The following is a 20,814-nucleotide window of genomic DNA, read 5'->3' as shown; positions in this document are numbered from 1 at the left end:
CTTGCCAAGGGAAGGCTAGATTGTTTCATGGCTGCAAATATGGATGGCAGACCCAATCATGCATGTCTTACCGCAAGGCATAGATACGTGAATTGTTACGCCTACTAAAGGTACCTATACTGGTTTTATTACATTGTTTGCAAAGTGACAAAATTCCGTGTCCAACTTGTGTCACCTCGGCTTTTTACCTAGGCACCTAAGACTGTGAGTCTCATAGGGTAAGTAGGTTGGCCTTTTAGAATCCATAACGTGAATCAGCACCAAAAAGCTCTGTGGTAATAAACTTCAACTTAGGTACCTGGGTAGGTATTAGCGAAATCTTACGCTGAATTTAATAAAAATAAAACGATTCTCCTGCTCATAAATAAACGGAATAGAATTTTGCATAGTGTCTCTAATGTACTAATTTAAAAATTACAACATCTCCGACACTCCTCTTTGCATTTCGTAATAGTGCATCCACATTTGAGATTCCTGTAAGATGAAATATTGGGCATCTCATTGATCGTCACTCCATATCGATTTCCATTTTTAGGTAGGTACCTACATACATAGATTCTAGATCAGAATGTGTACCTGCGGCTTGTGACATATAATACGGCGCTAAAAAAGCAACTCCCCGTTCAAAAGTTTTGACCCACATTGCTCATGCATGCAGATTTCCATGCGAATAGCTCCCAGCAATCAAGCAAAGCTAAGCAGAGTAAAGCACTTTTTTTTCCCAGCCTCTCCATGTGCTCAGAACCCGCACTGCCACGTCTACCCATTCTCCAATGAAACTTTACTTGATCTGAGTGGTGCAACCAACTGTCACACTTTACTTGCCTGATCTACGTCGTCGAGTATTTATCATGTCTGCTTCAGCTACCCAAGGCGGCCGTAAGAGAGTTGTTCACCAACTTGACACTCCATTTTCTACTGTTTCTTGGTAGGTTCAAATGTTCAACTCTGCCATCCATATCGATGGTACTAACAAGGGGCTAGGCCTGATGTCTCAGCAGAAGATCAAGACACTATACTGGAGCTCCTGTGCGAGTAAGTGAAGTAGCCCTTGAAAGTCCATGTATTGTCCCGGATAGAAGGGCAAACTGTACCAGAACGAAGCAGACCTTGCTAACAATCAAAAGTTTATTGAGCCCCATTGGACAACATCGCCAAACACACAGCAAGCGATCAGAGGGTAAGCGTGCAGCACAATTGGCGAAAGAAGCCAAGAAGACAGGGGATGGCCCAGAGCAACCTCCTGTGCCGCCAATGCCCGTGATTGAGGCCAATATAGATGTCGGGCTCAATTCGATCACCAGGAATCTCCAGTCTTTGTCGTCCAAGGATAACAAGTCTACAGAAAACGAAGCTGAAAGGCAGTATTCTATGGTTTTCGTAGCACGAGGCAACCAGGCTTCGACATTCAACTGTCACTTTCCGCAAATGATTGGGACTGCAACAAATCAGCTTCCTGATGATGGCCAAATTAGCCTGGTTGGATTTTCAAAGCCATGCTCAGAACGCCTGAGCGCCTGCTTAGGAGTCCCCAGAGTGTCATCTATAGCCATTGTCAAGGATGCTCCTGGAGCCGGGGCTTTGCAGGAGTTTGTTCGGAAGACAGTGGCAAAAGTGGAAACATCATGGCTGAATGCATCTTCAAGCACACAGTATCTTGCTCCCAAGATCAACGCTATTGAGACTACAGTTGGACCCAAACGTGCACGGATTGAATAGAACGACCTAGCACGGGTGTATGCATACTTGAGACTTCTTTGATAGTGTTGTTCAGGTCAGCCAAAGATGGCCGTGAACTGCGAGAATTCGGCAAAGAAAATGGTCTTCCCTGAGACTCAAGTTGGAGACCACAGGGCTGGTTCGAGCTGCCTGGATGCCATAGTCCAAACAATCAAATCATCTACGAAGATTAAGTAAACCACACCCTCGTTTAGTTGAGGGAAGTTAGACGCACAAAGAGTCTGTGCTATGGATGCTTGGGTCATAATGTATCAGGCTGCCATCATTGTCACTCCCCTCTTCTAGTTTCAATTTCTCTCCAGATAAAAACCCAGACTTTCTATCTCCCCTGCTGCACTTTAGGCAGCTCTGGTATTCACTCAAAAACCTGGTGCTGGCCAGTGAAGGCATACCACCGGCAAGCAGTGCTAAAGCTGCGTCCCCAAAACCTGTGGCATCTCGTCCTTTACACTGCTATTTTCTGCTTGCTGCATAATCGAAGTGCGAAGCAGACTTTCGGCATTGGCTCCTTTCCTCTCTTCTCTCCTGTGGCTAGGTGCAGGTCGGTCGGTAAGTAGAATAGGCAGGCACCCATTCCTTCCTTCACCTCCCCTCCTCTGCCACCTTTGCTACCTTCCATCTTTTACGCCGCCTTCCGACCTCATTTCTTTCAGGCATTCTCACATTGTTACTAGTGACTATCTTAGCACCTACTAAAGTAGGTGAAACTTCCTGCGTCCATTTCTTCTCCTAGGTTACTTCGTTCGTCCTTTCTGACTGCGAGAGATCCTGTCGTTCGCTGAGCCAATCTCTGCCACCATGTCTGGCCTTAAATTTGCCAACGCTGGCAGTTTAAACGATGCCAAAGAACTACAGAGGATGTTCAAGGGCCAGAGCGGCGCTGGCAACGGTAACAAATCTAAAGGCAAAGGCAACGGGGGCAACTCGCTCCCCATGAAGCGACAAGGTAGGATATACTCTGCACTATCTGACTGGTACATCTGTGGACTAATACATTATCAGGGAGCTCCCAGCACTCACACCATGCGCAAACTGCTGCCACCAGCAAGATTCATGTACTCCCTCCAAGTCTCCACTACTACGCGGCCACTCTTATGTCTGACCTTTCCAAGCGTGCAGGACCTATTCTAGGAGAGGGTGCTCTCAATTTCTTGAACAACCGAGACGCAGTATCTCAAGTGCCCCCCGGACCCTCAGAAAGTTAGTAGCCAGAGGCTGAAGTGTTTCGGGCGGTGCACAAGACTAATATGAGGATAGTAAACAAGGCGCCAGTCACCATCAGCCAGGCTATTGGCCCCGTTGTGGTCCCTGTTGCAGAGGACAAAGGCACGCAGAAACCCATCCATGGACATAAAGAGAAGACGGCAATAGAATCGAAGAGTCCCATTTCTGTTGCTGTTACTGCCCCGAGCAGCAATGTTGACCTTCTTCGAGGCTCGACCAGTCATCAGCAGCCGATTACCATCGGAGTGTCCATGGCAAGCGCTACAGAGGAACCGAAGACTCTCAAACAGGGCGAAAACTCCAAGAACAGTATGGCAAGCACCTTCCTCTCTCTGTTGTCAGGAGATTCAGACGAAGAATCCGACCAGGAACCAACGAATGTCAATTTTAAGGATGAGGCTGTAAACAAGTCCAAAACTACCATTCTTTTGAGATATTCATCTGACGACATACTGAAGTTGAAGCACACCGCGACCCAGACTGCAAAGCCCAAAATTGCATTGGCTCAGCTGGGTATCAACAAGGTGAAGATCCCCGAGATCTCACCTTCACTCAAGCCACAGCCTGTGATGAAGCTTCCACAGACTGCAGGAGCCCGACAGAATAGCACAAAGCCCAACATCTCAGATATCTCAACCAATCTCGTCCCTCAAGCCCAGAAGGTTGAGAACGTCACTACAAAAACTTCTCAGGCTCAGAATGAGACTGCAGAATGCAACGTCCCACATCAGCAGCAACTAGGTAAGAACGAACCATCACTCGAGGGTATAAACGACTCGCGCCTTCGCCCGGAAGCTCCTGGTTTTGTACCAACGCCATCTAATGAGTTGGCTACCCTCGTTATGGATGGCTTGAACAAGCCAACGGAGACCCAAAGTTTGGCAGGGAATCTCATACGTCCCACTTGCTTGACTGGACAAATGATTATAGTGACGCCAATTCAAATTACTGATGGGCAACTTATTCCAGGGACCCCAAGCAGCCGGCTTGTCATGGAGCCAACAACTCCCGATTCCAATCAGGCACATAGTCTGAACGTTCAAGTTCCGGACACGTTCGTCCCGAACTTGCCTGGTCGAGGCGTTGAGGGAAGCAACAGCGGCTCGGCTGTCCACCCTTCAAAGCCGCGCAAGCCAACGAAGGGGCTAGCGTCGTCTATGTGGGCAAAATAAAGGATGTTGCCTTACTGATGAAAGGAAACTAATTGGGAAGGTGTTGCCGGGATCACATATGGGCGTGAAAAAGACACAGGAACTATGAAAGGGTGGATCGATACATTAAGACGTTGGCCATGTACTGATAGTAGGGGGATCGGAGAATTTCATTAAATCGGTCCAGATCAAGGCAGGATTGAAATTATAGCCTAGTTTTCGTCAAATCTGAAAAGACTAGCCCAGGCTCGTGTCGTTTGTAACTTATTGCATGTTGTTATTAGACCTCTAGCATGGTTTCCAAGGAAGCCAACCAAACCATCTCACGCCTTCCAGGATATACACCCAATGCCTTCTTGGTTGTGGAGTAACATGAATGTGTGAGTAGTATTGTGAAATTCATAAACACAGCGCTGGTATATTTCTGCTCATTCAAAACTCTATTCGGACATTCCCTTCTCCAGTATCTTCACCCCCTCTCTCACCTTGGGAGAATAATGTTTTCTCAAGAGCTCACCCTCCCAAACTGTCGCTGCGAAAGGGTTGCTACCCTCTACACTATCACTGACGGGATTATATCGACCATCGCCCTTGCGCTCTTCGGTGTCCCATAGACTTCGGACCTTTTTGGCATGAGTATGCGCCACATCGCTAAGCAGCACCAGGACAGCCTGGCACGACTTATCGGGAAGCTGAAGCGCAGCCGTCATGAGCTGCTTGGAGAAGGCGGCGAGACGCATAGGCGGTACCGATCTGATGTTCCACGGAGGAAGAAGAATGCCTGTCAGCGAACGTAGGAGAAGAACTGTTGTTGTTTGGACATTGATCTTGGTGGCTGCATTGGTTGAGTTGGCAGGGCGTGTCAATTCGACGTCCGGGTTTGTAGAGAGGGTAAGGAGAGACTTGAAAAGGTGGGTAGTGAAGAATGACAGGTCGAGGTGGAGATCATTACGTGAGTTGTGAGCGTCTTGACCCTCAAGCAGGGCAAAGGCTGTGACGGTGCAGAGGAGAGCTTCGCGAGTAAGGTTGCGAACCGGGATGTCATCATCATAATCATCATCATCATCATCCTCGTTGTCCTCTTCGCCACCGGGACCCTTCTCGGCGTCCTCTTCGCTGTGGCGAATGAGATCCTTAAGCGCTTCGAGAAGATCACCAAAGAAGTCCTGATTGATAAGATGGGCATACTTGGCCAATCCTTCGAGAACTGCTCCCATAAGATGAGGCATTCTTAGCTTCAGGATGCGGAAATATGTGGCGAAGACGAGCTTCAAAGTTTCCGACTGCATACGATCGCGCTCCTCGTAGCTGACAGATGCATCGGCGTTGGCCATATCCTTGTCTAAAGCCTTCTGCTCTTTGAGCTCCTTGCGATAGCGTTTGGTTCTGAATTCGCGCTTCTTCTTCTTAAAGGGTCCTTCGGTACTTTCAGCATGATCCTGAGAGGCTTTACCGGAAAATTCGGATAGCAAACGCAGACTGAGGAAAAGGTTGATAACGCTCTCGTCCACCTGGAATTCGCGGGCCTTCATCATCTTAGAAAGCAGAGCGACGGCGTCATTAGTTGGTCGTCCTTCTTCATCCTCTTTGAAGAGCTCCCGAAGAGCTTCCAGACACTTGACACCGTCCTGGTTGACTTTGCGTCGACTGAGCTTGGTGACGAGAATCTTGAGTAGCTCTGTGCGGAAGTTGAAATGTGACACTGATGTGATGAGAGTACAGGCACATGTGATAGCGATACTGGCCAGAGTTGGTCCCCCCTTGGCTGCCCTTACATCAAGCTTGGAGCATCGAGCAAGCTCTTTGATGTAGTTTTGATATCCCGAAACAAGAGCCTGCTCATAACCTCTCAGGGTGCGCACGTCCTTGGAAAGCTTCTCTCTTGGACCATTCTCCTCCTGTGGACGTATTCGGTATCCGGGAATGACATCCTTGTAAACGGTCATTTGTGTCATAAGGGCGAGCATCTGGATGGCGATGATCTTGGATTGTCCGATCTTGGCGAGGGCCTTGAATGCGCCGACATGTTCTTCTGGATTCTCATTCATCTGCGTGGCGATTTTAGCCAATTCTTCCTGCGCAACTCGGATCTGCTGAGGCTCAGGGATCTCAGGCTCCTCCTCGATCTCATCCTCCTCTTGCTCCTCCTCTTGTTCCTCCTCACGACCTTCTAGCCATTCTGTATCGCTTTCGACTGAAGCAGCGTCATCCTCTTGCCCTTGGGCTTGTTCAATCCGACCGTCTGCTGTCTTGATAGGCAGTCGATTGCTCTCCTTCTGCTTCTTGCCTTTGCGCGGGCGCGACTCGTAGTCTTGTTCAAGATTCCAATTCGCGGCGTTCTTAAAGAAGGACTTTTGTGCACTTTTTGACTCGTTTTGATCCTGAGACGCATGATCAATCTTTCTTCGTTTTGTTCCGTTTGGGGCCATTTTGGCTGATTTTTCTTGAATACGACACAAAATAGGTTGCGTCCATTCAAGGTTTTGTCGTCGAATCGAGAGGTTGCAGGTCGTTTTTTTTTTGCGAAGGTTGACAATGTCTAGACTAGTGGGGCAGAAACCAAATCGCACTATATCATTGGACAAAACATGACTTCACCGCCAAAAAGTTGGACTTTTCTGCCGGACAGAAATGCCCCTCTGCCAAATTATTTCCTAGACCAGACTCAGTCTGTTTTCGCAGTCCAGCCGCTATTGCATTACTCTGATTCACTCCAAAATGGGCTTCACGAAACCGCCTGTTCAGGCGCTCAAGTCTGCTAACAAGCTAAAGCGCAAGGAACTCTTTGTTCAGTACAAGAAGCATCAGAACAAAGAGAAACACGAGGAACGACACCGGCGCAGAAAGGAAGAAGCCAAGGATCCGGAGCTCAAAGAGGCCCGTTTAGCGAAGCGCAAACCTTCTACGATCGACTCGAAACGAGTGTGGGATGATATCGATGACGACAGTCTCGGTGTTCAGGTGGATCTCGAGAAGCTGAAGCGCCGTCGCATCGAAGAGGCCGAAGCAGCAGAGCAGGCCGCTCACGAGGCAGCCATGCGCGCCGAGGAGGAGCTCGACAGAGATGACGACGTCGATAGTATGCTGGCCTCTGATGAAGAGATGGACGAGGAACGACAAGCTGCGCTGGAAAAGAAGAGAGAGCGTCGAGCACAGCGAGACAGTAGTGTCGCGCCGTCTACAACAAGCACAAACCTTGACTTGACGCCCACCTCACTCGCCCTCAAGTTTCCTTCGCTTTTTACCGATATCCCCGCTCCAGAGCCAAAGATCCTAGTTACGACATCGCTGAACTCTACTTTGCACGAGCAAGCCAACGTCCTTTGCGAGTTCTTCCCCAACAGTTCCTATGTCCCCAGATCCGCGCATCGATATGGCCACAAGTATAGTCTCCGAGAGATTTGCAAATATGCCACAAACCGGGATCACACGGCCGTCATTCTTCTTAACGAGGATTCCAAGAAGCCAACAGGTCTCACGGTTGTGCATCTGCCTTCCGGCCCGACTTTCCACTTCTCCATCACCAATTGGATCGAGGGCAAGAAACTCCCTGGCCACGGAAACCCGACAAACCACTACCCTGAACTCCTGCTCAACAACTTCAAGACGCCTCTGGGTCTACTGACAGCCAAGCTTTTCATGACGCTCTTCCCGCCTAGGCCCGAGTTCCAAGGCCGACAAGTGACAACACTTCACAACCAGCGCGATTACATCTTTGTGAGGCGGCATCGTTATGTATTCCGCGAAAAGCGGCAGACGGAGAAGAGCATTGTCGGCGCTGACGGCAAGGAGATTAAGGGGGTGGAAGGTATTCGTGCCGGTCTGCAAGAGCTGGGCCCTCGATTCACCTTGAAGCTGAGAAGAGTCGACAAGGGCATTGGAAGAGCTGGAAGCGACGGCGACGATGCGACGCAGTGGGAGTGGAAGGCTAAGATGGAGAAGGATCGCAAGAGGTTCAACCTGTAATTGTTTTACTAAAGATGACGTGGTAGTCATGGCGCCAGGCGTTCGTGAACTTGGACCGACAAAAGTAGCTATAGAAAGACAATGAAGACGTCATTTTGGAAGCATGCTTGTAATTGTTGTTTTGTGATTCTCCTATACTCTACACAGTGAGGTCATTGTTATATACGTGTCAATTTTGAATGATTGAAATTTGATGAAGCAACTGTCTGGAAGCATCCAGATATATATAACTTGACTCATCCAGCCGGCGGAAGAGAAGTGTATTCCTCAAATGTCTTATAGCCCGGTATGAAAGTATTAAAGAAGGACTTTGGCATATAATTCGATTCTTGAAATTGTTTTTCAACATTCTTGGTGAAACGTTGATTTTATCAGATTATGCTTCATGAGAGGACTGATCTGACTAAACAGATATTGGTTACGCGAGAAATATGGCCAAGCATGTAGCAGACAAGAACCGAGATATCCTCCGGCGAACCAAATATGAGATGATATATGAGTAAGACTTACAAGTGATGTTTGTTCTTCTTCCTTGCGTCCCTTCTTTGTTCCACTCGACTGGCCATGACATTGAGTCTGCCGCAGCGAGGCCTAGGTCTGAACATATACGCTGATTAATGCTCTATTGATACAATCAGTTCAAGTCACAAACGGATTGTATATTCAGACAAATATTGGTATGTTAGCAATCAACTGGGCAACATTCCGCGCTGGAAGCTACTCTGCCCTGGCTAGTAACATCAAACAGGTATATATCAATACAGGGGTTCATAGGCATATCTCTACCATGCACTCTCAACCCAGAAGGTCGAGATAGAAGAGTTAAGTTATCTTTGGAGTGTCGTTCACTGGATCATCAAGACCATCTGTCAAAGTCTCGACCAGCCTATGGCTGTTTAATAGGCTATCACTTAGGTTACGTATTGAATGTAGAATATTCCGAAAAGCCCTACTACACCTTAGTGACAGAGATAGTATATGTAATTTATGCTTCTCAACCGACATTTGACAGCACAGCACAGCCGAGCCGAGCCAAGCCAAGTTACCCGGTGTAATAGAGTTTATGTTAAAATAACGAGAGTCTGTAATTGCGGGTCGCACCGACGGATATTGTAACCTAAGATTAAATAACGTTGAACCGTTTCTTATGCTACCTTCAGTGTGTTCAACATTTGGAAGTGTTAACGTAGGTAATTAAGCTTGTCGTCACTGTATATTAGTAAAGAATTCTTCGATACAACCAGTTCAGAAACATCTTGCAATGGATATTCTATTATTAGTAGCTGACCTTGTTACTATATACATATAGCCTGATCTCGTGATATGACATAGAAGTACCTTACCTGTTGACGACCTCAAGTTTGATGTGGCGTAACGTTCCTTTCCAGGAACGAGCGCCACATCCCAGCCAATACCAGCTTCTGGGTGAGTGGCGTTATAAGGGCTCTGCTACAGGCTAGACGGGCTGTAATTTGCATCCCTTCAGTGGGCAGACCACGCTAGAATCCGCCATAAGAAGTATTCACTGTAACCTACCTACCTAGGTACGGATAGGTAAGATTGATTTCTTTCTGTGGTGATTTGATTTGCCCCTTTAACCTGATTCAGCGGCTTACCACTTCAATAAAACCTCGACTCGGTGTCTGTTACACAAGAAAAGGCATCCGCATTCTACAATTTGAATTCTGTTATGCATACGTTCTTATTGTATTGAACCTCAGGACCTCATCATTTTCTCATGTATAGTACCTTTCTGTCCCCTGTCCTATGACCCATAGGCTGTGCTTCGCTTGATTTGCGACAATTAAAATCCTGGCCGTTCATGACGCACGCAGCTTCGTCTGCATAAGGTACTCCATCAGCAGAGAAGTCAGTCTGCCATTGCAGTTCAATGGTTCTGGTATAATCTTATCTTATCACAATTTGTCAACTCGACCTCAAGGCCTTTCCGGCAAACATGACTGCTTCTTCAAACCTACCAGGTGTCAACGGTGACGCCAGTGGTAAGACACTCCCCTTGGCCTCTTGGTCTCTCGTCCTCTGGGAACAAAGCGATATAGGCCAATTAGAGAAACACGAACTGACAAATCCTCCCTCAGCCAAGCCAGATGAACGCGGTAGACAGAGCGACGTATGGAAACATGCCCCTGTACTCGTAGGCACAACCAAATTCGAACCTCGTTCCGATGTCAAGAACATTATGATTACAGGCGGCGCTGGCTTTATGTGAGTGTTATACTGCCCTGCCTCACCATGCCAAGTTCTACTCCACTGACCAGCCGTTCGTTTGTGCGTCTCTGAAGCGCTTGCTGGGTAGTCCGCCACCTCACTCTGACATATCCACACGCCTACAACGTTGTCTCATTCGACAAGCTTGACTATTGTGCTGCTCTTAACAACACTGGCGTCCTTGGTGAATCACGAAACTTTACCTTCTACCATGGCGATATCACCAACCCCGCTGATGTCGTTGACTGCATGGAGCGATACAGCATTGATACTGTTCTGCATTTTGCCGCTCAATCGCATGTAGACCTCAGCTTCGGCAACTCATATGGCTTCACACACACAAACGTCTACGGGACTCATGTTTTACTCGAGAGTGCTAAGAAAGTCGGCATTGGTCGCTTCATCCATGTGTCGACAGATGAAGTATACGGCGAGGTCAAGGATGACGACGACGACCTTCTTGAGACTAGTATACTAGCCCCAACAAACCCATACGCTGCCAGCAAAGCAGCTGCCGAGATGTTGGTACAATCTTATCAAAAGAGCTTCAAGCTTCCAGCCATAATTGTGCGCAGCAACAACGTTTATGGCCCTCACCAATACCCAGAGAGTGAGTCACCAGGCGGTAGACGTAGACAGCATGCACGTTTGGTATATTAACGACTGCCAGAAATCATCCCAAAGTTCATATGTCTCTTAAACCGCCAGCGACCGCTGGTGCTGCATGGAGATGGGATGCCCACACGGAGGTATCTATATGCTGGTGATGCAGCAGATGCTTTCGATACGATCCTGCACAAGGGACAGATTGGACAGATTTACAATGTCGGCTCGCATGATGAGGTGTCCAATCTAGAGCTCTCTTCGATGTTGCTCGATCGAATGAAGATTTCACACGACACCCCAGAACAGCTCCGCAAGTGGATCAAATACACTCGGGATAGGCCATTCAACGACCGCCGATATGCAGTTGATGGTTCTAAACTAAAGCGACTTGGTTGGGAACAGAAGGTGTCTATCGACGAGGGCCTAAAGATCACGGTCGACTGGTTCACTCAGTTTGGAGAGTCTTGGTGGGGAGACATCAGCCATGTGCTCACGCCCTTCCCTACTGTGAGCGACGGTGAAATGGTCCCAGACGATGCACGATCAATGCGCGACGAGCCGCTCGAGTCTCAGGATGTTCGACAAGGCAAGCTACCGGAACAGCAGACGAAGGAAGATGCCAACGGATGTCGAGATACAAGGAACGGAGACGACATGAATGGAGTGCATCGACCTAGCGACCGTCAGATTACTGTCTGATACGGTGGCATGGAAGCAGAAAATGATGATTTTGACGCATTTACGAAAGACGAAAGCCGTCAAGCATAGATACCACGAACAACGGTGTGAATAGATAGACCGAGATTGAAAGACAAGACAATGTACTTTGTGGCTTGAGAGGATTCTGTAGAGATTGTTGGTTTGTTTTTGGGTTCGTTTCGTTTACATTTGCTCCAAGACGGAGAGGGAGTGTGCTTACAAAGATGCCATCAATGGCACTTTGCAGCGGTTCCTCAATTCTTTTCATCAGTTGTCGAAGTTTAGGATACCTAGCCGTAGGCAATATATTGTGAGAACGACCAACTGCCAACTCAAAGTTCTCGACTAAGTACTCATCTCAGTCAGTCCATACAGACCAAGTGTCGTCACGAACAATGGAACACACCTAGGTACATAGTAGGTTCGCCAACGAGTAGATTTTATGACGCGTCTCCTGCATGATGCACCGCCATTCAGAAGTACAAATAGCGGATAATCAGGGGCCAATGTGAATATCAATGTCAATATTTCCAGTGCCCTGGTATCGTTCCCGTTGGTTCTTATGCAGGCAGAGCAAGATAATGCCAACGCAACCCAATACCACCCACCTACATACATCCAGACCAGCGGGTCGGGGATACAATCGCACTGTTCCGCGACGGCGGTCCGACAGTCCAAAAGTCTGACAGCGCATACAAAGACAACACGTACGTATATACATACAGGTACGGTTACGTTGGTGGTGAAACTGGTTGTTTAGCGAATGGGGTCTCGGCGGGAAGATCCTTTTTAGATGGATGCCCAACATTAAGCCGACCAACCCACCGGGAATGAGGAAAACGTTTTCCGATATCTGCTTGGTACTGTATTGGTACCGTATTGTACGGTTTAGTTGGTGGGATCATACCAACTGCCGAGATGTTGATAGACCAAATATGGATATATGTTAGAGTTTACACTATGCGGAGAATACAGGTAAGTTAGCATTCGATTGATTGGGAAAAAAAGGTTCGGATCTTCCCAGTGACACGGGCTGTCAGCAATACTGTAGACTGAACGGAATTTATGGACTGAGACATTAAGAGACAGGCAGACAGACACAGACGGAGCGGGATGAACAGAATGAGTAGGGGTAACGTACTAGACTAGTCTGTACCGTAGCTTTGACTGGCACTCGGTTGACCATTCAGGAGAAAGCTCTAGAGGGGACGGGCCGCTTCGAGATCGGGGAAAGCAAGATTACCTATGATGTGTTTGAGAGGAGAGGAGAGCAGAGGAGACAACCAACGACCAACGACCAACTACTAACGACCTCGAGATGATGCCAACTGCTGTATGTGCAGTTTTGATGTACCCTCGTGTGTGATACTCAGTGTATCCGTACTGCATGATATGGATGGTACGTTACCAGGTAGAAGGTATCTATGGACAGGACATCCCTGTCCCCTTGGTCTAAACAGTATGTGCCCCATTCCACTCAAAGAATCCCAGCCTGATGGACCGTTTTCTTTCCGAACAGGGCGGAGGTGGGTAACAAACTTACATAGTTCCAGGAACCATGGAAATGTGCAGTAGCATGGAAAATGACACGAGAGAATGGGGGTACGGACAAGAGGTGTAGTCTATAGTATCAGTGCTATATATCCCAAAGAATCGACGAGGTAGCGGTTCCATCTGGTGATATCCTCATCTTTTTCGAGTCGACCTGCACCAGGAAAAGGCCCACAGCTGCAGTTTGTCTCTTTTCTCAATCAAGTCTAGCTCTCGTCACAACCTCGAACCGACTGTTTGTTCCCTGCCCGTTTTAACGGATACATACTGTTGCGTTGCACCGCTCCACCGCTATGGGATGATGGACCAGGCCCTCTCTCCCGGGATGGGATCCAGCGAGGGGTGAAAGGGTAATTACGAGACTCTTCACTGAGAGCAGGCCTGCTCGTTTGTACATAGGTAATCAACACCGAAAGCCTCGGTTGGGCTGGAATTTGTAGCTTCGATGAGGTAACACATATTCCCAGCTTGGCTTGGGAACCAAAACGGTACAGCGGCAATACAGGTAAAACATAAACAATTTGCTGTGCAGTCAGCATTGTACTGAGCTGAACCGCAACTACGTGACCGTTCAATAGTGCATCGCGACTTGTGGTCTAGGCTTTGACGATGCCCCATGCCAACATCGGAGCAACTTCAGGCCGAGAATGGGCCACAAGAAAAATAGTATATACAGGACAGAGACATAAATATCATAACCCATGCATCGAAAATGGTATATGGAACGGCCTATACGTACAGTAGAGAGTTGAGCTGAGGAATGGATAAGCCCTGACCGGCCGACTTCTCTCCACAGTTGGTCGCCGAACCACCGTTGACTCGCGATTGGATAACAGTAAAAGGCAAAAAGGCCGTTGGAGAGTTGCGACGTTTGGTGTTAGTAATGATAATATACTTTAATTGGCTTGATGGGTGAAATACACTTTGCATGGTTATCACGGCCTTCCCGCTCGCTGCCACTCATTGCCAAGCCATGGAATTGCTCGGAGCAGTACAGACTGTACTGTACTACAGTAGGGTATCGCTGTTTACTACGATGTTTTTGGGTCTATGGAGACGATAAGCACTATATGTAGCTAGCTGACTGCATAGAGCGTGCATGAAACATTGTGAGATAGGTACCTATGTACGTAGGTATATGCATAGGTATGTATATCATCAGCCCTCTATCTGTCAACTTCAACACAAATTCCAACTCCAAATTCAACTCAGTTGAGAAGCAATTGACAGTTAGTTAGCCCAACTTGAATTGCTACTACAAGTTACCTAACTGCAAACGTCGTCAACCGGTCGGCAACCCTTGCTCTCCTTTCCGATCCTTGGATCACTTCCTCCACTTGCTGTGCTCCTCTGCCCCAGTTGAGAGAGGAACAAGAGAGCCTCGAGCTTCTAGGCTGTCTCTATTGGTCCCAGCAAGCTTGCTAGCTACAGTAGCTTGACATCCTTGTTTCTCCCCGGCTTGTTCTTCAGGGTACTGTACATTACAATACTTTGCATGTGGTGTCTTTCCCTACAGATACCGACAGCTTCTCCTCCACTGACCTCTCCCTTGTTCTATCCATGGATATCCATAAACCTTTCTTGGTGCTCCTTCACCCTCCCCTGTTCTATCCTGTACTGTAGTTTAGTCTACTGTACGGGTCCCTTTCCGAATATCTCGAGCCCTGATCCACGTTCTCATGGCCCCAGGTAGGCTAGGCTAGGTTAGGTAGGCTAGTTGATTTCCACTATACTCACGGACCTTTACCAATCCCCAGGTCTCCCTCTTCTTTTAAGTCTTTGGATCCTCCCTCACTCATTCGCTCCCCTTCCTTACTACGGCCTCTAGGTATTCATTCAGACATACATACCTACCTACCTAGATACCTATGGGTAGTAATTAATTGCTTTGTTCTTCCTATTCTTCGAGCTTTGCTGTCTCCGGGCGACTCTTGCGATACAATACTATCGACGTCTCTTACTAATAACTCGCCTACCGTACTGCTATTATCGACACTCCGTCATCACGACGGTAACAACGACTCATTTTGGGGCCCAACCTTTTTTGCCCGCGCCGCTCGTTTCAGCCTCATTCCCCGAAGCCAAGCCATGTCGCTAGTCATCGTCACCTCCACTCGACTACGATAGTGCTGCTGTTGTTTTTCTAAAAATTATCCCTTCTGTAGACGTCCATGGCAAAGAAGCGACGGTCCAAACCACCCAGGGGATCACGGGGACGTCACAACCAGTCTCAGACGAGCACCATGTCCTCGGAGGACTCTTATGCTGTACAGAGCGGCCGGCAATCTAGCGACGGTACACCGAGTGAGCATGCGAACAGCGACGGAAATAATACAGCCATGACTAGCATCGTGGGCACCGACGAGGAGCCTCATCACCACAACGACTCCGACCTTGAGGAAGATGTCGACGAAGACGACATGATATCCATATACCCCGCCTCCCAATATCCCAGAGTTTCTGCCTCCCACCAGGTCGAAACTCCTTTCTCTCCAGACTCCCATGGGGCAGACTCAGATATGTAGGTGGTTTGCTCAATCATACACTGTCTGTCACTTTACTGACCTTATGCTCAGGGCTGCATCAACACGGTCGTTATGGGCGCAAGACCTCGACTATCGAGAAATTCATGGCCGACGTTATTGTCGCGAATACTACATGCCCAACGACGACATCGAGCAATGGCGAATGGCTATTCAACATCAAGTGTTTATGCACGTACTTGACGGCGAAGTCACTCTCGCCCCTATCCAGAACCCCGACCATATCCTCGATGTTGGTACAGGTACAGGCGATTGGGCGATCAAGATGGCTGAACTGCAACCGCAATGCGAAGTTGTAGGAACCGATATTGCTGCCATAGCGGAAACCAAGAGCGTGCCCATGAACGTCTTTTTCGAAATTGAAGACGCCGAAGATTGGGATCGCCATCCGGACATGTACGACTTGATTCACTTCCGGCTTATGGAGGGCGCGTTCCGGAATTGGAGTTTCGTGTATGACAACACTTTCTTCTCTTTGAAACCCGGTGGTTGGATTGAAGTACAAGATTTTGTTAGCGCCGAGGGTTTTATCCAATTCTTATCCCAGTTTCCGGACAATTCTCCCATGCATGAGCTTCTAAGGGATCTCGAAATAGCGTCGGAGAAGTCGGGACGCCCAAGAGGCACATATCATCTTGAGCCTCGGTTACTCATGGATGCAGGTTTCGTCGACGTACGAGTAACAGAATATTCTATTCCAATTACAGTTGCCGAGGCGTCGGCGGGCAAGATTTGGCTAATCTCTTGCCTGGACGGTCTCGAGGCCCATTGCTTGCGACTCTTGACGGAGCATATGGGTTGGGACCCTGAAAAGTGCAAGCAAGCCTGTGAAGCGGCCGCACGAGACTTGGCGAACGCTGCCAAGGATCCCATAAAGTCGAAAGGTCTTCAGATCAAGATGCGAATCATCATTGGCAGAAAGCCTCTTGATGCGCCTCGTACAGACTTGGCGGAGCTCCTAGGGAGAAGCCACTCGCCGGCTACAGAGCTCAACGGCAACAGTTCCGAACCCACGCTTCGTGCGGACGACCAGATGTCTACGGGGCCGAGTTAGACGGCAGTCTAACTATCTTTATGACGAGGGTATGAATTATCATTGATCCTTGGTTTTGGCGATCCTTTTGGGGAATACAGGATCGTGGCGCAGATATTTTGTAGGGCGGCGTTCAACTGGTTGACAACCCAATCTCTTGCGTTTACCTGTACATTCTTCAGCATTTGATCTTGGGCGGCTGCTTTCTTTCTTTATTTCAAGATACATATGGATGGCGCTTTGGTGCAACAAGGCTTGTTGTCGTCTTTAGCTGTTTGGAGCAACGATTGCAATACGTTCCATACCTAGTTAAAGGGAACATGAAATGATTAGACAAGAGAACAAGAAATACGTGTACATGTTAGTACACTGACTGACTATACTATACTATCATTGATTGTTCTTCAAGTCTTTCAAGACGTTCAAATACGCTTGTTTTGATGAGTATCCGTACCTCTACCAGTAATAGAGCGAAAAGTGATGTAATGTTTGACCGCCTGCGGTAGAAGCTACCTGACCTAAATTAGCTGCCTTATCGCCCAGGAGCAGTTGCCTATCGTAGCACATGAGGTGGGGAGCTCCTCTACGTACAGGGCCCTTCCAACCACCGACACTTCGTCGTCACCACCAACACCGACTCTCGCTCTCGCTCACAATCCCATCAACAAGATCCAACGACCTCGAGCCAATCGTGGCTCTAGCAAATCTCCTCTTTAGTGCGCGCTAGACGCAAGATTCCTTCCCTGTATCTCCGATCTTTGAACATGCGCCTGTGATACCGCGACATAATGGCCCTGGATCTCCACGACGGCTTCGACGCCTCCAATGGCGTCCCAGATCTTGAAGAACCCATCTTCACTGTAGAGCGCGTTCAGTTGCAGTTCTCAGTGGCGGCCGACTTTGTTGCGGCGCAGGTTGCCAACAATGTCATTGTCCTCGCCCTCTCTAACGGACGAATCCTCCGTATCGACCTGGAACGGCCCGAAGATATTGATGGTAGGGGCTCGGATATGCTTATGAGACTATCTACAGTGACTAACGGTGTCTATTCGCTGCAGATATCGACCTACCCAAGAAGCCATCCGAGATCGGCATGATAAGGCGCATGTTTCTTGACCCGACAGCTTCACACCTCATCATTTGCACCGCGCTGGGCGAGAACTATTACCTGCATTCCCAGTCAAAACATCCCAGACCACTTGGACGTCTTCGAGGCGTGTCCATCGAGAGTGTGGCGTGGAACCCTTCATTGCCTACAGCGTCGACACGAGAAATATTGATCGGTGCATCTGATGGCAACATCTACGAGGCTTTCATAGAAACGTCAAAAGAGTTTTACAAAAAGGAGGTGAAGCATTTGAAGAACCTACACAAACTACCAGATGGTCCGATCACAGGGTTGTGGGTGGACAATCTTCAAAACAATAAATCAGACCTCCGAAGGGTGGTGATAGCCACGCAGTCTCGCCTATTTCACTTAGTCGGAAGGATAGGATTTGGACATGATGGTTCAGGGTCGGTGTATACAAGACTTTTCGAATCTGAGCAACCGGTTGTTCACGAACTGTCGAGAACCACCTCCGGCGCTCCTTCCAGCCTAGCAGTATCCCCCGATCCTCCTGACTCAGGACCATACGATGATGATATCCCTGATCGGGCATATGCTTGGTTATCCTACCAGGGAGTATTCCATGGAAAGTTATCAAACACACCCGCAGATAGCAACCTCGGCACCAAGGTCTTTTCGGAATCGAAGATGCTCTCCAGAGCGCAGATTCTTTCTCCTGAGAATAGTGAGAGGCGGGTCGCAACGACTGAGGCTATCGATGCTATCGCACTCACGCAGTGGCATATTGTGCACCTTGTCGGAGGACGTGTGATCACGACAAATCGCCTTACTGGAAAGATGGTCTCTGAACACGACGTTATTGGCCAAGGGCAAAAGCCTATTGGCTTCTCCGTGGATATGCAGAAAAACACATTTTGGCTGTTTACCTCCGAGGAGATCTTTGAGATCGTGGTCCGAGACGAAGAACGTAATATTTGGGAAATCATGACCAGGCTGCAACAATTCGAGCCGGCTCTGCAACATGCTCGAACACCACTGCAAAAAGAACTAGTTGCGGCTGCATATGGCGACCATCTGGCCAGCAAAGGTCACTGGCTCGAGGCAGCTAGCGTGTACGGTCGTAGTAATAAGCCATTCGAGGATATTGCTTTGAACATCATCGACAACAACCAACCAGATGCCCTGAGAAAGTTTCTGCTAACAAAATTGGCCTCGCTCAAGAAGTCCGCTATGATGCAGCGGATGATGATAGCGGGTTGGCTGATCGAGGTGTTCATGTCCAAATTCAACTTGCTTGATGATACCATAAATACACAGGCGGAGCCTTCAGAACACGTCAACTCGGCCGAATCACAGAGAACACTGGAATCCGTGAGAAAAGAGTTTAGGGACTTCGTTGACAAGTACAAAGCCGATCTCGACCGGAGGATGGTATACGATGTGATTAGCAGCCATGGCCGCGAAGGGGAGCTTCTTTACTTTGCGAATGCTGTCAACGACTACAACTATGTGCTCTCTTACTGGGTTCAGCGGGAAAGGTGGAGTGAGGTTTTGAATGTTCTCAAGAAGCAGACGGATCCCGAAGTCTTTTACAGATACAGCAGCGTTCTGATGACATACGTTGCACCAGAACTGGTCGAAATCCTGATGAGACATTCTGACTTGAAGCCTAGAAATCTTATTCCTGCTTTCCTTGACTACAATCGGACGTTCACGGGTGGTCCGAACACACAGAACCAGGCAATAAGATACCTCAACTATGCAGTCTACCAACTCAACTCCAAGGATGCGGCCGTACACAACACTTTGGTCTCGATCTACGCTTCTCACCCTTCCAAGGATGAGGCCGGGCTTTTGTCATACTTACAGGCGCAAGGAGACGAACCCCGTTATGACCCCGACTTTGCTCTTCGACTTTGCATTCAGCATCACCGAACACTATCGTGCGTACACATCTACACCAGTATGGGGCAATATCTCCAAGCGGTTGACCTGGCTCTGTCTCACGGCGAGGTTGAGCTGGCAGCAGTGATTGCAGATCGACCAATGTCGAACCCGCAACTACGTAAACGCTTATGGCTTGCAGTGGCCCGCAAGGTCATCTCCCAATCAAATGGGATCAAGACAGCTATTGAGTTTCTCAAGCGATGCGACTTGCTCAAGATTGAGGATTTGATTCCTTTCTTTCCTGATTTTGTTGTCATTGACGATTTCAAGGAAGAGATTTGTGCTGCACTGGAAGACTACAGCCGTAATATTGACAACTTGAAAAAGGAGATGGATGAATCGTCGCAAACGGCTACTAATATCAAGGTTGACATTGCTGCACTCGATCATCGGTACGCAATTGTGGAACCTGGAGAGAAGTGTTATACTTGCGGACTGCCGCTGTTGAGTCGACAGTTCTTTGTCTTTCCCTGCCAGCACTCGTTCCACTCCGACTGTTTGGGACGAAAGGTACTCGAGCAGGCAGGTGTTGGAAAGTCGTCACGAATCAGGGAACTGCAGACGCAGATTCAGAAGGGTTTGGTCAGCGGCACGCAGAGGGAGATGGTTGTTGCGGAATTAGACGCTCTCGTTGCGTCTGCTTGGTAAGTTACGGTTTGCTTGCGTGACTCCACAGCTAACATGATGCAGTATTCTTTGCAGCGATCTGGCCATTAAGAGGATCGATGAGCCTTTCATCACACATAATGATAACGTCAACGAGTGGGCGTTGTAAGAGGAGGAAAGGTCATGAGAGAAGAGCTACGTACTTGATGAATCTCTTATCATGGTCTTAGATCTGCCTATACCCCACAACATTTATTCAATACAATCGAAAGCGGACTTGATTATGATGCATACAGTTTCTTAGCACAAAGTATAAAGTGATTTTAGATAACACAGCCTTGCCAAGGAGAATACAAGATTGGATAGTCTTGCTAACGAACCAGGGCTAAGTATTGGATCAGAGTGACTTGCTACGGGTGATGGAAGTATTCTGGGGGACGCATGGACTCG

General features: G+C 48.3%; 7 protein-coding genes across 7 annotated transcripts; 6 read left to right on the top strand and 1 right to left on the bottom strand.

The window, feature by feature from the left end:
- The first annotated feature begins 702 nt into the window (after window positions 1-702).
- Window positions 703-2,069, top strand: B0J16DRAFT_154427 (uncharacterized protein). Its single transcript, XM_046122098.1, has 3 exons — window positions 703-928; window positions 985-1,035; window positions 1,128-2,069. The coding sequence occupies exons 1-3, from the start codon at window positions 852-854 to the stop codon at window positions 1,717-1,719; spliced, it is 720 nt and encodes a 239-aa protein (XP_045981241.1). The 5' UTR covers window positions 703-851; the 3' UTR covers window positions 1,720-2,069.
- A 444-nt stretch (window positions 2,070-2,513) lies between these two features.
- On the top strand, window positions 2,514-4,335 carry B0J16DRAFT_400982 (uncharacterized protein). The gene is made up of 3 exons (XM_046132556.1): window positions 2,514-2,686; window positions 2,743-2,940; window positions 2,998-4,335. Exons 1-3 carry the CDS (start codon window positions 2,539-2,541, stop codon window positions 4,134-4,136), a joined length of 1,485 nt encoding a protein of 494 aa, XP_045981240.1. The 5' UTR covers window positions 2,514-2,538; the 3' UTR covers window positions 4,137-4,335.
- Window position 4,336: 1 nt separating this feature from the next.
- Window positions 4,337-6,621, bottom strand: B0J16DRAFT_154421 (nucleolar complex-associated protein-domain-containing protein). The gene has a single exon (XM_046122097.1). The coding sequence runs from the start codon at window positions 6,542-6,544 to the stop codon at window positions 4,556-4,558; it is 1,989 nt and encodes a 662-aa protein (XP_045981239.1). The 5' UTR covers window positions 6,545-6,621; the 3' UTR covers window positions 4,337-4,555.
- Window positions 6,622-6,774: 153 nt separating this feature from the next.
- Window positions 6,775-8,183, top strand: B0J16DRAFT_344601 (anticodon-binding protein). Its single transcript, XM_046128186.1, has one exon. The coding sequence runs from the start codon at window positions 6,834-6,836 to the stop codon at window positions 8,079-8,081; it is 1,248 nt and encodes a 415-aa protein (XP_045981238.1). The 5' UTR covers window positions 6,775-6,833; the 3' UTR covers window positions 8,082-8,183.
- A 1,855-nt stretch (window positions 8,184-10,038) lies between these two features.
- On the top strand, window positions 10,039-11,615 carry B0J16DRAFT_356635 (uncharacterized protein; the record flags this gene model as incomplete). The annotated part of the gene is made up of 4 exons (XM_046129485.1): window positions 10,039-10,084; window positions 10,181-10,307; window positions 10,385-10,920; window positions 10,981-11,615. The coding sequence occupies 4 exons, from the start codon at window positions 10,039-10,041 to the stop codon at window positions 11,613-11,615; spliced, it is 1,344 nt and encodes a 447-aa protein (XP_045981237.1).
- Window positions 11,616-15,409: 3,794 nt separating this feature from the next.
- Window positions 15,410-16,763, top strand: B0J16DRAFT_269922 (S-adenosyl-L-methionine-dependent methyltransferase; the record flags this gene model as incomplete). Its single annotated transcript, XM_046123524.1, has 2 exons — window positions 15,410-15,687; window positions 15,743-16,763. The coding sequence occupies 2 exons, from the start codon at window positions 15,410-15,412 to the stop codon at window positions 16,761-16,763; spliced, it is 1,299 nt and encodes a 432-aa protein (XP_045981236.1).
- A 509-nt stretch (window positions 16,764-17,272) lies between these two features.
- B0J16DRAFT_344581 (Pep3/Vps18/deep orange family-domain-containing protein) lies at window positions 17,273-20,657 on the top strand. Its single transcript, XM_046128184.1, has 3 exons — window positions 17,273-17,738; window positions 17,801-20,402; window positions 20,449-20,657. Exons 1-3 carry the CDS (start codon window positions 17,531-17,533, stop codon window positions 20,531-20,533), a joined length of 2,895 nt encoding a protein of 964 aa, XP_045981235.1. The 5' UTR covers window positions 17,273-17,530; the 3' UTR covers window positions 20,534-20,657.
- Window positions 20,658-20,814: the final 157 nt, after the last annotated feature.

Source organism: Fusarium flagelliforme (assembly GCF_020744385.1).
Source record: "Fusarium flagelliforme strain FIESC 12 MPI-CAGE-AA-0113 chromosome Unknown B0J16scaffold_5, whole genome shotgun sequence".
NCBI classification, from domain to species: Eukaryota; Fungi; Ascomycota; class Sordariomycetes; order Hypocreales; family Nectriaceae; genus Fusarium; species Fusarium flagelliforme.
This window is presented reverse-complemented; position numbering and strand designations above follow the sequence as displayed.

Excerpts from the sequence above, each read along its gene's own strand:
- B0J16DRAFT_154427 (XM_046122098.1), top strand. The coding sequence starts at position 852 with ATGTCTGCTTCAGCTACCCAAGGCGGCCGTAAGAGAGTTGTTCACCAA. Across the intron at positions 929-984 it reads CCATTTTCTACTGTTTCTTG|GCCTGATGTCTCAGCAGAAG; the intron begins GTAGGTTCAAAT and ends ACAAGGGGCTAG. Across the intron at positions 1,036-1,127 it reads ATACTGGAGCTCCTGTGCGA|TTTATTGAGCCCCATTGGAC; the intron begins GTAAGTGAAGTA and ends AACAATCAAAAG.
- B0J16DRAFT_400982 (XM_046132556.1), top strand. The coding sequence starts at position 2,539 with ATGTCTGGCCTTAAATTTGCCAACGCTGGCAGTTTAAACGATGCCAAA. Across the intron at positions 2,687-2,742 it reads GCTCCCCATGAAGCGACAAG|GGAGCTCCCAGCACTCACAC; the intron begins GTAGGATATACT and ends ATACATTATCAG. Across the intron at positions 2,941-2,997 it reads GCCCCCCGGACCCTCAGAAA|TAAACAAGGCGCCAGTCACC; the intron begins GTTAGTAGCCAG and ends ATATGAGGATAG.
- B0J16DRAFT_154421 (XM_046122097.1), bottom strand. The coding sequence starts at position 6,544 with ATGGCCCCAAACGGAACAAAACGAAGAAAGATTGATCATGCGTCTCAG.
- B0J16DRAFT_344601 (XM_046128186.1), top strand. The coding sequence starts at position 6,834 with ATGGGCTTCACGAAACCGCCTGTTCAGGCGCTCAAGTCTGCTAACAAG.
- B0J16DRAFT_344581 (XM_046128184.1), top strand. The coding sequence starts at position 17,531 with ATGGCCCTGGATCTCCACGACGGCTTCGACGCCTCCAATGGCGTCCCA. Across the intron at positions 17,739-17,800 it reads ACGGCCCGAAGATATTGATG|ATATCGACCTACCCAAGAAG; the intron begins GTAGGGGCTCGG and ends TATTCGCTGCAG. Across the intron at positions 20,403-20,448 it reads GCTCTCGTTGCGTCTGCTTG|TATTCTTTGCAGCGATCTGG; the intron begins GTAAGTTACGGT and ends AACATGATGCAG.